Below are 15,560 nucleotides of genomic sequence, written 5' to 3'. Positions count from 1 at the left end.
TGCGGATGGCCTCTTTGATGTCTGGGTCTTATAGTAGAGAGGTATTTAATTTCCAGGTCCATGGGGTCATAGTGCAGAGGCCGTCTATTTCTATGCTTATGTCTGCATGGTCAGACCAGGTAATGGAGCCCACTGAGGATTTTGCAATTTTTGGGATGGCCTGGTCGTTTACTAGGAAAAGGTCTATTCGAGAGTATGAGTCGTGGGGTGCAGAGTAAAACGTGTAGTCTACTTCGCTGGGATGTTGGGCCCTCCAGATGTCTGTCAGTCTTGTTGCGCGTATGAAGTCGTGTAATAGTTTGTCCTGTCGGCCCCTGCCGTGTGAGCGCGGCAGGCCCCGGCTATTCCCCCGGTCTGCAGCTGTGCACGGTGCTGCGTTAAAGTCGCCACCAGTTATGACTATGCTGTGTTGCAAAGCTGCCAGTTTGTCTTTTATCAGTGTCCAGAAGTCTCTGGTGGGGTCGTTGGGTGCATATAGATTAACTAAGTGGATGGTGTGTGCGAACAGCGTTCCTGAGATAATTATGTATCGTCCGTCTGGATCGGGTTCTATGCTTGTGACCCGTATAGGGCATCTCTTATGTATCAGAATCGCTACGTCGTTGCGTTTGGAGTGCGCCCTGGCTTCGTAGCTCGTGTTATATATGTGGTCTCGGAGGGGCAGCCCTAAAGTCTTGGGTAGGTGAGTTTCTTGGAGGAAGGCTATGTCTGGGCTCAGCCTTTTGAGTTCTCTAAATAGTAACCTATGCTTTTTGGGGGCGTTTAGCCCCTTTGACGTTTAGTGAGGTGATACGAATGGGCATGGTGGTGTGTGGAGAGAGTGCGATTTGTACAACTTACGGGGTCGTGTCTCTGCTCTTTTCTCGCTTGTATGTCTCACTTTCACCCTCCCGAGGGTTGCCTCTATGCTATCCCGAGTGGCCTTCAGGTGTAGGATTCTCCGATCTCCGTGAGGGGGGGGGAAAGGAAGGAAGAACAGAAATAAATGAACATAACATATGAAATCAAACAAAATAACTGTCTGGTCTTACTATTTGCCAGACTTCTGTGGAGCACATGCGTCAGCGCTGTTCGCCCATCTATTGTGGGTACAACGTGCGGAGGCATGGACCCTCGTCCGAACTAACACATCTCTAGGCCCTCTCCTTGAGTGTATATAAGCCCTCCTGTGTGATTCCCCGTGACACCCCTGATTTGCGTTCTTGTTAAGTGTGTCCCCCGTGGTGACTTAAAGTATAATAAGGTGTTGTCCTCGTTTGTCAGTTTCCCATCTGGCCCTGTCTCCCAGCCCCTCGTGGCATCAGCCCAGCCTTTGTGGTGTGCGGCAGTGCTTCTCTTGGTGCCGCTGGTGTTGTGTCCTCGCTGTGTGTCCGTCTATTTCGGTCCCCCAGTGGTGCGCCGGGTGGGGGCGTAGTGTCCCGCAGAGTAACTAATGTGTGAGTTCGACCCTTGTGGCTTGGCGTCTCTGTTATGAGGTGTCCCTGGAGTGTTGGTCGCCTCTGCCTGTGGAGTTGCAGTACTTTTTCTGCTGTTAGGTGTGTATCCCCCGTACAGGCTATAGTACCCCCCTGCTAGAGCGCTTGCCCTGTGGCGTGGAAGTCCGCTCCGGCTTCCACCCTGTCCGCTCCTACGAGCTAGGATGGTATGTGGTCCCACCCCTCCCACGCGTCCACTGGGCCCTCCGCACCTTTTGCTAGAGTGAAGTATTGTAGTGGTTAGTTTTTTTTTTCTGTCTCCCCAGGACCACCCCGCCATATGTAGTTGTCAGAGGTGTCCCTAGGGTTTGTGAAGCTGGCAAGGAATGCAGGGTCCCCTGGTGGCATGGCTTGCCAGTGTCCGCGCCCTCCGGTGGAGCAAGTCCCCCCCAACCCCCCACCCCCCCTACATATCAATATCTTCAGATTTAAGATTTTCCCATCTAAAGTCGACGTGTTACAGTGTACACTATGTCCATTTCTCTTGTTTATATTATCATAGTAGTATCTTATTTTATATTTTGTTATAGCACAAACAGGTTGTGCCAATATAAAATTAAAAGCGAGAGATTAATAAAACAAATAACTAAAATAAAAAAGGAACACATAGTAGATACTATAAAATATAACAAAATACAATAAAAAAACAAAAATAAGCAATAAAATAGAGTCCAGAAATTATTCTTATGAATTCTTGTGCATTCTAGTCTGTCCTCATTGGATGCATATTATTATTATTATATTTATATAGCGCCAACAAAGATATGCATATGTGAATAGAAGAGAGAGAAAGAGGATTACTAATAGTGTATAGTATTTAGCATACTTGGTGTCAGGGTACCTGTGGTCTCTACCTCCGAAAGAGGTAGAGACTTAGCTGTTCCTCCATCCAGACGGTCTGAAGACCTTCCCCGCGGTCTATCCGGTCATGCTAGGCCGGCCGCGAGGGAGTGACTGCCTTTTACAGCATCTAGGCAGGAAGTAGTCATCAGGACACTCCCCCGGAACAACCTGTCAGTCAATTGCTGCAGGACCAATCAGGACGCCTCGGAGGCGTGGTTACTGCTCTGAACAGGGTATTTAACAGAGCTTCTTTCATTAGCTCATTGCCCTGTCGTGGTTCTAGCTTGTTCTAGTCACTCAGTGCTTGTGTATTCTATTATCCCTTTTGGTTTTGACCCGGCTTGTTTACCTTACTCTGCTTATCTCTGTTACCCTTGATTCGGCCTGTTTCTCGCTTACCTGTCTTCTGTTACCCTCGACCTCGGCTTGTCTTTGACCATTCTATACTGTACTACTTACGTTAGTCCGGCCATTCTAAGGTCCGGTATACATATCTGGCTACTGTTTGTACTCTGCGTGTTGGATCCCTGTCCCGATCCTGACATTACGACAGGGCCAATGGATCCTGCAAGTACAAACAGTCAGCTGGCTGCTCCTGATCCTAGGTTTGAAGCCATGGATCACAGAATGGAACAGATGGCGCTTGCGCTACAGGCTCTATTAGCTTGTGCCAATAACCCACCAGAGGAGATACGTAATACCCCTGTTTCTCCTGTCGGTTCAGGTCTAGAGGTAGCCACAGTGGGTGCTTCTTCTCGCATTACCCCCCCCAGTACGCTATGGTGGGGCTCCTGAGAAGTGTCGTGGTTTTTTAAACCAAATTAGTATCCACTTTGAATTGCAACCTCGCTCTTATCCTACAGATAGGGCAAAAGTAGGATTTATTATCACCCTACTCATTGAGAAAGCTCTGAGATGGGCCAACCCATTATGGGAGAACGATAACCCATTAGTTTATAACTATAACGCATTTGTAGCTGCTTTTAGAAGAACATTTGACCCTCCAGGTAGAAAGGTTAATGCAGCCAGATTACTGTTGCGCCTGAGACAGGAGAACCAAACACTGGTGGATTATGCACTAGAGTTCAGGTCTCTGGCGGCAGAAATCAAGTGGAATGAGCAGGCGTATATGGATGTATTTTTGAATGGCCTATCTGATGTAATCCTTGATGAGGTTGCTACCAGAGAACTCCCTGAGAATTTAGAGGATTTAATTTCGTTCATCTTTCGTATAGATGAACGTCTAAGAGAGAGACAGAACACTCGAGAGAGGAACCAGAGACCTTCTTTTAGGTTAGCTCCCGCTGTTCCAAGTCCTGACTCCACGATATCTTTGCTTACTGAACCTATGCAGATAGGGTATACCCGCCTCTCTGAGGAGGAAAGACAGCACAGGAGAAGAGAGGGTTTGTGTATGTATTGTGGAGCCAAGGGTCATTTACTCTCGAACTGTTCTAACCGCCCGGGAAACGCTCGCACCTAAGTCTCTCTAGAGGACAGGCCTTGGGTGTTTCTATTTTGTCCTCTACTCCTGATTATAAAGATCACAGGCTTCTGCTACCAGTTTCCTTAACTTGGGGAAAGGAAGTAGTAAGGGCTATGGCATTGATAGATTCCGGTGCTGCTGAGAATTTTATCGACCAAGCCTTTGCTAGTAAGAACAATTTCCCATCCCAGCTAAGGGAGACACCTTTGGCCGTTGAGGCCATAGATGGTAGACCACTACTAGACCCTGTTATCTTTCGTGAGACCATACCCTCTGATTTAAATGTTGGTATCCTACACGTGCAGAATTATCTCTTATGCTCATTTCGTCTCCTTCCGTTCCCATAGTTCTGGGGTACCCATGGTTGAAAAAACATAACCCTATTATCGATTGGGAGTTAGGAGAGATACTCTCGTGGGGCCAGGGCTGCCAGGATCGGTGTTTGTGCAAGGTTTCTCCATTAGCTAATATTAACATACCAGAGAATCCTACTCAGTCCACAGAAAGACAAATACCAGACCTTTACCTAGACCTAAGGGCAGTGTTTGACAAGAGGAATGCCGATTCTTTGCCTCCACACAGGTCATTTGACTGTAAGATTAAGCTTCTACCCGGCACTATGCCTCCGAAGGGCCATGTATATCCTTTGTCTGTTCAGGAAAACTCGGTTCTAGAGGAGTATATTCGGGAGAATTTAGAAAAGGGATTCATCAGGAGGTCTTCTTCTCCGGCCGGGGCTGGGTTCTTTTTCATTAAGAAGAAGGATGGCACGCTGAGACCTTGTATCGATTACCGAGGCTTGAATAAAATAACTGTCAGAAATGCCTATCCTATCCCACTGATTACCGAGTTATTTGATCGTCTTAAGGGCTCCAAAATCTTCACCAAGTTAGATCTCAGAGGGGCTTACAATTTGGTGAGAATCCAGCAAGGTCACGAGTGGATGACGGCATTCAATACCCGGTATGGCCATTACGAATACACTGTTATGCCATTTGGACTATGCAATGCTCCTGCAGTATTTCAAGATTTGATTAATGAGGTACTTAGGGAGTTTCAGCATGATTGTGTTATTGTTTACCTGGACGACATACTAATACACTCTAAGGAGATTGAGACTCACCATAGACAGGTCAGAAAGGTTTTACACAAGCTGCTGCAACATGGTCTATATTGCAAATTGGAGAAGTGCAGTTTTGATCAGTCTCAGGTAGACTTTCTTGGATACGTGATTTCTGGGGAGGGTTTTAAAATGGATCCTGTAAAACTCCAATCTATTTTAGACTGGCCCTTGCCCAAAGGACTCAAGGCTATCCAAAGGTTTATTGTTTTTTCCAACTACTATAGGCGCTTCATTAAAGGATACTCCTCTATCATTGCGCCTATTACCAATATGACAAAACAAGGGGCTGATACTAAGTTCTGGTCTAAGGAAGCTCTTGGTGCTTTCAAGACTCTCAAGGAACTTTTTGCCTCGGCTCCCATTCTAGTCCATCCTGATACGACTCTGCCTTTCTTGCTCGAGGTCGATGCCTCTGAGACAGCAGTTGGGGCTGTTCTGTCTCAAAGGTTAGGGGTGGATAAACCGTTACACCCTTGTGGTTTCTTCTCTAAAAAATTTTCTGGGCGCAGATATGACATCGGGGAAAGGGAACTGTTAGCAGTCATTAAAGCCTTAAAGGAGTGGAGACATTTGTTGGAGGGGACCCTACACCCTATTACGATTTTGACGGACCACAAAAACTTGTCCTATATTGGGGAGGCTAAGCACTTATCCTCTAGACAAGCTCGTTGGTCCTTATTCCTGACTCACTTCAATTATGTACTGACTTACAGACCTGGTTCTAAAAACTCTAAAGCCGATGCATTATCTCGCCAGTATGAACCTTCTACTGTACCTGAACCAGTTCTTTCTTCTATAGTTCCGAAATGCAATATCATTGCTAATACGAATCTCAGGATTCATTCTCCATTACTGGCCGAGATCATTAAGTTGCAACATCTAGCACCTAAACAGACTCCTGCGGGCCGTCATTTCGTTCCTCCTGCTCTTCAACTGGAACTTTTACAGTGTTTACATAATAGCAAGATGGCAGGACATCCTGGTATTCGCAAAACTTACGCGTTGATCTCTAAGGACTTCTGGTGGCCTGCTTTACGGAGGGATATTGAGGAGTTCATCGCTGCATGTGAAGTTTGTACTAAAACCAAACAACCCCATACGCTTCCATGTGGATTCCTGCAACCCTTGGAGGTTCCAGAAAAACCATGGTCCTGTTTGGCCATGGACTTTATTGTCGATCTACCTATCTCTAAAAGACAGACTGTTATCCTCACCGTGGTTGACAGGTTTACTAAGATGGCACACTTCATTCCCCTGCCTAAACTCCAGTCTTCTCCCGAATTGGCAGAGATATTCGCTAAGGAGATTTTTCGCCTACATGGGAAACCCTTTCAAATTGTATCGGACAGAGGCTCCCAATTTGTTTCCCGCTTTTGGAGGTCCTTCTGCTCTCAACTTGGTATTAAATTAAACTTTTCTTCTGCCTATCAACCTCAGTCTAACGGAGCTGCTGAACGTACCAACCAGAAAATTGAACAATATTTACGATGCTTTGTTTCTGAACACCAGGATGATTGGGTCGGTTTGATTCCTTGGGCGGAGTTTGCACACAACAATCTCGTTTGCGATTCTACTCATTCAAGCCCCTTCTTCATGAATTATGGTTTTCATCCGTCTATTCTTCCTTCGGATTCTCCTTCCCAGGGGGTGCCGTCGGTTGATGTTCATGTTGCCAATTTGAGGAAGTTGTGGGATCAAACTCGACAAATCCTTGTGCACAACTCTATGTTGGTCAAGAAACACGCTGATAAACGTAGAAGGGCGGCTCCGGTCTTTGTTCCAGGTGATAGGGTATGGCTGAGCACAAGGAACATCCGTTTAAAAGTGCCCTCCATGAAGTTCGCTCCTCGTTATATTGGACCCTACAGGGTGCTGACCCGTATCAATCCAGTTGCGTATCGTTTAGCTCTTCCTAATACCTTACGCATCCCGAACTCGTTTCACGTTTCATTGCTGAAACCACTCATAAGTAACAGATTTTCCTCCACAATAGCCCCTCCTCGCTCCGTTCAGGTGGAGGGTCAGGAGGAGTATGAGGTTAACTCTATTATTGATTCTCGAATCTCCCGGGGGAGAGTACAATTTCTGGTTGATTGGAAGGGATATGGTCCTGAGGAGAGGAGTTGGGTACCTCAGGAGGATGTTCATGCTCCCCGTCTCCGCAGGGCGTATCACTCTCGCTTCCCATCTCGTCCCGGTTCATTCCGCCCGGTGGGCGTATCTGAGAGGGGGGGTACTGTCAGGGTACCAGAAATTGTACACTTGGTTAGTGACAAACAATAGCCACAGTTCCTTTGTGCTTTTCCAACAGAGCTTGACCATCACATTTGGAAACCCTCGTCTGCCTTGAAGTTGCTGCCTGGGAAAGACCTTGCTAATGCAGTATCTACCTTGTGTCCTGTGATTGTGCTTATTCTTACTCGGGTGTATGACTTTTGACATTAACCTGTCTTAGCAACCTCACCTTGTTAGCAGAGTTTGGATGTTCATCACACTGTTTTATTCATCCTGCACAACTGTTTCTGTTTTACTTCATGATTGTATTTCAACCTACATATTAAATTGATGACCATTAGCACCTGTTTAGTATAAGTATTTAATAATGCATTTGACTATGGCTTCAATTACAATCCAGCTGATAACATTTATCAGCAGTTTATCGGTATCCAATAAGCCTTTTATCGTCTTGAATTATTTAAATTCCTGCCGTTAAAAGCTTATTGTAAAAACCAAAGAAAAACAAGTTACCTGCGCTCTCTCCTTAATCCCTATGTATTTTTAAACAAATGGAGGTTTTTTATTTAACACGAATGGCCATGAGAGGATAAGCCCACCTGCCAACGTAAAAAAAAAAATACATAGGGATTAAGGAGAGAGCGCAGGTAACTTGTTTTTCTTTGGTTTTTACTATATATTGGGGCTGATGTGTACTGTAGTCTTTGTTACCACCCAGTAGTGATGGGAGTGAGCGCATTACTTATCTTTTCTGCATTTGTATCTGTTTTTTTTGTATCACCCAGCCTTGTTACAATGCAGCCAGTATCACCCAGCCATGTTACAATGCAGCCACCCATCCCTTATAGGGGTGTATATAAAAAAAAAAAAAAATATCCCTTTCTGTCTCATTAGAGATTTTTGACAGAAGCTCAAGGAAGCACGATGAATGGTTAGAGTTAGGACCCACCTGTGGGGGCTCTGCCTTGACATTGGTAGGAGGGCTTATCCTCTCATGGCCATTGGAGGTAACTAAAAAAACTAAATGTGTTTAAAAATACATAGGGATTAAGGAGAGAATGCAGGTAACTTGTTTTTTTTTTTTGGTTTTTACATCTCTCCATGGATCAAGAAGTTGTTCCCTCACCTATTAACTTCTTACTGTAAAATACCCTTTCCTTTCCCTTAGACTAAATCTCCATTCTTCCTGTCTGTGTGACCTCATGTCCTATTTATAGCCCTGTCTTTGAATAGATTTTCAGAAAATAGTTTCTATTAGCCCTGAATATATTTCTACAATCATGTCATACCCCTCTGAGGCACTGTTTATCAGAACTAAACTGATTTAAATTTGTCAACCTTAGGAGTTGGTGCTTGCTATTGAATGAGAGTGAATGCATCTCCTTGAAGCTCCCAGCAGTATATATAACCTTCCAGCTAAATATACCAGTTAAGCTACCCATCCAGGGAAAGAGACATATACATCATCTCAGGGTAGCCACGTCAAGCCCCAAGGGTGAATATACAGACACACAGGCCTGCAACACATGTCCCTACCCTCGCTGAGTAAGATTCCTTCCTAGGTGTATCGACGATGTTGGACTAATCTACATTGTTGCACAGCACCCTGTTCATGAGACAGCATCACAATCAAGACCAGGGGTATCGGAAACCTTCTACAATGACCACCACAGCCCAAGATGATGGCCAAAGAAGGCCCAGGAGCCTCTACCCTCCTTAGCCCCGTAGAGCATAGCCACCTCCACAGCCCACAGATATGCTTCCAACCTTCCTGCAACACCGGGAGAGTGGAATTAGCCACCAAGCAGTATCCTCATGGACATTCCAAAACTGCTGGAGGTTGACATAGCTGTGGTCAAAGAGGATGTTAAGGCATTTACTGATAGGGTTGGATCCTCCGAAGAAGACATTATGAATATAAGAGGTGACCTGTCCAATATGCAGGACTCTCTCAGAAGAGTTGAATCCTCACGGTACATGTCTGCCAAGGAGGACCGATACAGACGTCATCATGTAAAAATCTGAGGTATCCATGATGAGGTTCCCCTTGAAGAGTTCCAACATTTATGGAGCCATCTTGTGGCCACCATACTACCTCCACACTTGGCTAGGAAGCTGATTCTTGATGGAATGTATCTATTACCGAGGTCCCCAACTGCACCACCTAATATCATGTGTGATGTTATAATCTGTTATATTTCCCTCCAAGGTAAGGGAAACATCATGGCCACTGTTCGTGACAGACACCACTCTTATTTGAGTACTAATAGATTGATGCTTCAATGGCGAGGATCTATGAGATTGGTGACCAGTTGACTGAAAGATGCTGGACTGGCCTTTAGAAGGCGGTCTCCAAGGGCCCAATATGTGACCCAACAGGGAACTGTCCACAAGCTCACACCTGTTGATGATGCCATGTGATTCCTGAAAGGGCTGGGTTTACCTACGTTGGCTGCAGAGAAGACCATGCCCCATTCTACTAAAGCCTGAAATCACACTCATGTGTCTCTTTTGTTTCAAGAGGAGTGGTACTAGCTCAACCGGGAATCTGACTGCTCTGGTTAGTGGAGCAATGGGGGACCCTGCTTACTGATGTTTGTTTGTTTTTTGGTTACAGTGTGTTTTGTTTCCCTTTTATCTTTTATGTTCAGGGTTTCCTTCACGTACTGTTCTTTAAATTGTGTCACCTATCACTTTGCTGCCCTCTAGGTAAGGGGTAACCCAAGCGTGAAGTTACACAACATCCTAACTTTTTACTTTTGAACCTTCATTTTTTTTTTACCCAACCTGCCTGGTCAACTTTTTGTATTTCATGCTTGTTTTCCTCAACTTTATCTCCCCATATCTGGGGGAGGTATGTACCACTTACGTAGGTTTGCACATATCTTGCCCTGCTTGGTGATACTCTCATCCCGCCATCCACTACAGCATATAGAGCATGGCCTCCCTGTCAGCATTTAAATTAGTCATCTCCCAGTGATAATCCACATGACGGCATTTACATTTTTGTTGGAGCCACTACAGGTTCTGAATGTGTAGGCAGGCTCTCAGCTTGTCAATTATTTATTATAATTATTTATTTACTGGTGTTTTTCTTCCTTATCTTTAACCTTTTTAGAATTTAATTATCATAAAAATGGGGCAATATTTAATAGGAGATTGTGTTAATGTTAGAACTTAATGTATCTCTGATATGATTTGTTATTGCTGATATAACTCAATTTCTTCTTTCTGTATTACACTCATGTTGCCTCAATAAAAAAAAAAGATTGACAAAAAAAAATAAACTTTTCTTTCATAATTAAAGGTACCATCCTTTTATTAATTGTGTAACCCACCTCTGCATTTTTTTATAGTGCCATAACATCCTTATTAAGTGGTGGCATAAGGGAGATTTAATAAAACCTCCCTTATAATATGAACCCTATAGGTTTTTGTGTTTGTTTGTTTTTTAACAGAGTTGCTAGAATTTCCAGCTGGTATTAAATCCAGCTGAAATTAGAAAAAAATATTGGTCTATTGAAAACTTACAGTCAAAAGAAAGGAATCAAGGGCTATACACATGGCAGCTGCCTGGGCCCAGTGACTTCAGGGGGCCCAAAGCAGCTGCACCATGGGCCCTGATGCTCTCAATAATTCCCCCCCCCCCCAATTGCCGCCAGCCGGAGGACCACACAGTAAGTAGGCCCACCACCCGACCCATGCACGTAGGGACACCTGGTGGGCTTGTTTTAGCAGGGGCCCGGTCACACACTAAATTCAACGCGACCGGCCCCTTGCTTTTCGGCAGCCGTCTGGGAGGAAGTGACAGCCGCAAGTCACTTCCTCCCATAGAGAGGAGTCGTGCGGGAGGGGGCAGAAGGAGCCAAGTGGAGGGAGGAGGAGGAGGAGGAGGAGGCAGTGAGGTTGGTGTTAGTACTTATGTCAGTATATGTGAATGTGTGTGAGGGTCAGTATGTCTGTTTGTGTGTCAGTATGTCTATCAATGTATTTGTCAATAAGTCTGTCAGTGTATGTAATGTATATGTGTCACTATATCTGCCGGTGCATGTGTCTGTGTGTCAGTATGTTGTCAGTGTATGTATCTGTATGTAGTTAGTGTGTGTATCTGCATGTGTGTCCGATACACATACACATACACTGACAGACGGTAAGTCTTTTAGTGTAAGTGTGTGTGCCAGTATGTCTGTCTTTGTGTGTGTGTGTGTGTGTCTGTGTTCATATGTCTGACAGTGTATGTGTCTGTATATGTGTGTGCATCTTTATGTGTATATCTGTAGTATTTGTATGTAGTGTGACCTGAGTCCATACAATCACACAGTCTTATAATAGGAACACCACACAAATCAAATCTCTTGTAAATGCAATATCTCTTTATTAAGAGGTCTGGCAATTTAAACAAAATTAAAACAAACAAAAAGAAAAGCCTTGCTCTTCTGAGCACTTCCTCTAACTGCTGTTGGGCGGCTTACCTGCTTCCAACCATACAAAATACAAACTTGAGCATAGACCTTTTTTCCCAAATAAATGTTTCCTTTCTCCTTCAGAACACAATGACTCTTGTAGGGAGAAATACAGTCTCACACACTGCTTGTCCTTCTCCCAGTGAATTCCTGACAGGGAAATTTTATAGCACTTCTGTGCTAATTATTGCCAACAGGTGACTATCTGGGTGATCCAGAACTCCTGGACTGGATTGCTCACCTGTTGTGCAGTATGTAAACTGTGGAATGGATCACTGGTCCTCCCTTCACTCTAAATGCTCCACTCCAGGAACCCATATAAAATTGCAAAATTGCTCTGACTAAAACAGACAGACCATCTTCCTGGGGCTATTAATTTACATATTCCAATAATTTTGGAGAAATATACACGCCATACTATAGTATCCCTTTAATGATTTTTATTATTATTTGCTCCATCCTTAGAACTATCCTAAAAGCCTGTTAGGAATCAATGGTAAAACATTGGTTGCGAAGTTTACTGCATACAATATATTATGATAACATATTAGACCAATGTCTGTATTTACATGACTGGGTAATTGTTCTAAAGAATTACATAGAATAGTATTTCTTCTTCTGTGGCACAGAACAATGTAATTACTATAATATTTATTTTGCAGAGCTTACTTGGATATAAATGAGATGAAGAACCATCTTAATCTGTCAGGATCAGCACAACTAAATATATTTTTTGCAAACTCATCGGAAGAAGAATTAGCTGGTGTTGCAACCTGGCCCTGGGACAAGATGGCTCTTACTCATCTTGGTATGTTACTTCAGGATACTGTCAAAATGGTGTCATAATGATTTAGCAAAGAGTTAAAATTTTATTGAACCTCAAACATAGATGTACATTGTATGCCTCTTATGTTTCTAAGCCCAATTAATGTTTTCTTTCTTTATGTTGTAAACTCATGTGATGGATTATTCTCAACTCTTTGCAGCATTGATCTTTCTTGTCAGCTTTAGAAGAAGAAAAAAAAATGAGGTTTCGACATCTTACAATTTTAAATTATTGTTCTGCAACTTACATTGTCCATATGGCAGACATCCAGCAACAGATGAAGCTCCCGAGAGTGACTTCCCTCTATTTGACGTCACAAGGAGCCTTGCACGGTCCAATCACAGGCATCTCGTAGAAAAGGCTGTGATTGAATCTTTTCATTGGTTTAGAGTGCATGTGTGCGGTCTGTTTGCTGGTGGTACATCTAGCCCTCTGCACAAAAGGTACTATTTTTCTGGATATGCAGCATTTTAAGCAGAGATGCTGCACATCTACACTACTGCCACCATGACTGTAACAGAACTCCCCGTACTCCGACCGAGTACCTTCCGTTGATGGACGCTTTCTAGCTTGCGCCAAGGACCACAAGCACCGCACCGGACACCACAGCCACTGCAGACTCCACAACCGCCGTAGCTTAACTGGATTCTCGCCGTCTTCCTTCCACCCTGGATCAGCTTCTGTCTTCTAGGACCGTGTGGAGAAAGACCTCTCCTCCAGGAGAGTGTAACAGGAACAGCTCTTAAAAGAGCTAAGTGATTTAAAGCTCAAGGGAGTATGCAGAGCATAACAATCCCCAGTGTGATTATAGCAGTTCCCTCCAATCACGAGACAAGACTACGTGTTGAGGGTCAAGAAGATCTCTTTTAATCAGCACCAAAGGGCTTTCTCTTATGCAAGTTTTCAGGCCAGAGGCACACCCCCTGGAACTGGTGGTAATCTGTGACAAAAGGGACACAAACCAATAGGAACACTAATTAACAAAATAACACTCTCACATACACAGTAGAAATCCTCCCCTCTGCCTTTGATAGAATTACTGTACACAATGGGCTAATGTAATTATCACAGGCAGAAAAGTACAGTTTTTATACAATTCAATCCCTATAACTTTAAAATTACACATGCATGGGGAATTGAGCGACGCTGGAGGTCCTCACACAGCGTGAGGATGTCCAGCGACGCTCTAGAAAAGAAAATCTTTCTAACACAGAGCAGAATAGAGACTGTTCCCCCTACATAGGGTCACTTAGCAGGTATGGATTGACACCTGTCCTCAGAGACCATGATACACACTGACACAGAGCAGAATAGAGACTGTTACCCCTACATAGGGTCACTTGGCAGATATGGCCACCTGTCCTCAGATATGACACCTGTCCTCAGAGACCATGATACACACTGACACAGAGCAGAATAAAGACTGTTACCCCTACAAAGGGTCACTTGGCAGATATGGATTGACACCTGCCCTAAGGATCCCTGTATTGGGGAACATTGTAGCCCAAACTAATTTATATGCCCATCAATTCCGAGCTACAAATCCGGACTCTTTTTTTGGCAAAGAAACACACTGTGCCAGAATTAAAAAGATTCTGGGCATTGACTATACTGATGGGCATCATAAATAAGCCCTCCATCCGCTCCTACTGGAGCAGTAGCCCCATCTGCTCTACCCCCATTTACTCCCAATGTATGTCGAGGAAGAGGTATGAAATGATTCTGCATTTCATGCACTTCAGCGACAACAGACTGTGTCCCCCTAGGGAGCATCCCCAGTTTGACAGGCTGTATAAAATCCGCCCCCTGATTACCCACTTTGCTGCCAGGTTTGCAGAGGCTTATACACCTGGAAGGAATATATGCCTGGATGAATCCCTGATGAAGTATAAGGGAAGGCTGGGATTCAAGCAGTATGTTCCTTCCAAGCGCTCTAGGTATGGTGTAAAGATGTATAAGATCTGTGATAGCGAGACTGGGTATACTCAGGCCTTCCGGGTGTACGAGGGAAAGGATAGCCACCTTGACCCTCCAGGTTGCCCAGAACATATGGGAACCAGTGGAAAGATTGTCTGGGACCTGATATTCCCCCTGATGAACAAAGGGTACCACTTGTATACTGACAATTTTTATACAAGTGTCCCTTTGTTCAAGCTATTGTACTGTTTTGATACAGTAGCTTGCAGCAAAATTAAAAAGAACAGCACATGTTTCCCAGGACAACTTGCACACACCCGGCTACGAAGGGGGGAGACCCCAGCTCTGCGCCAAGAGGAGCTGTTGGCAGTTAAGTACAGAGACAAGAAGGACGTCCTGTAAGCCTGTGTACTTATGCACAAAGCGTTGTACGATCAGATTACACACATGTGCCATGCACGGCACATGTGTCAACTTACCCAACTTCAATGCCGCCAACAAATTTGTTCCGTTGTCACAAACCACTTTGCCGATCTCCAGTTGGTGCGGAGTCAGCCACTTTTCCACCTGTGCGTTCAGGGCGGACAGGAGTGCTTGTCCGGTGTGACTCACTGCTTTCAAGCAAGTCAAACACAAGACGGCGTGACACTGCCATATCCGGGATGTGGAATAGTACCTGGGGAGCTGGGGGCGTGCCGTTGATGTGGGGCAAGACGCAGCAGCAGAAGAGGACTCAGCCGAGGAGGTTATGGAAGAGGATGGAGTAGGAGGAGGAGAGGAGGTGGCAGCAGGCCTGACTGCAACTTCTCTGCAGAGCCACGCATTTCATGCTTGGCAGCCGTCAGCAGGTTTACCCAATGCGCAGTGTAGGTGATATACCTGCCCTGACCATGCTTTGCAGACCAGGTATCAGTGGTCAGATGGACCCTTGCCCCAACACTGTGTGCCAGACATGCCATTACTTCCTTTTGCACAATCGAGTACAGGTTGGGGATGGCCTTTTGTGAAAATAAATTTTGTCCGGGTACCTTCCACTGCGGTGTCCCAATAGCTAAAAAAATTTTGAACGCCTCAGACTCCACCAGCTTTTATGATAAAAGCTGGCGGGCTAATAGTACAGACAAGCCAGCAAGACCCCGGCAAGGGGGTGACTTTTTGACATTGGCTTCTTACGCTCAAACATGTCCTTGAC

At 44.7% G+C, this 15,560-nt stretch overlaps 1 protein-coding gene across 1 annotated transcript in view; it reads left to right on the top strand.

Annotated features, from left to right (window-relative positions):
• The window catches only part of PAPPA (pappalysin 1), a 2,329,021-nt gene that overhangs the window by 294,470 nt on the left and 2,018,991 nt on the right, over positions 1 to 15,560 (top strand). Inside the window, exon 3 of the mRNA XM_063432310.1 lies at positions 12,288 to 12,433. Coding sequence (XP_063288380.1) covers positions 12,288 to 12,433 — 146 coding nt within the window. The remainder of the gene's footprint in view (positions 1 to 12,287; positions 12,434 to 15,560) is intronic.

The sequence above is a fragment of the Pelobates fuscus genome, chromosome 9, assembly GCF_036172605.1.
Source record: "Pelobates fuscus isolate aPelFus1 chromosome 9, aPelFus1.pri, whole genome shotgun sequence".
Classification (NCBI taxonomy): Eukaryota; Metazoa; Chordata; class Amphibia; order Anura; family Pelobatidae; genus Pelobates; species Pelobates fuscus.
Note: the sequence above shows the minus strand (reverse complement) of the source record. Positions and strands in the feature narration are given on the sequence as shown.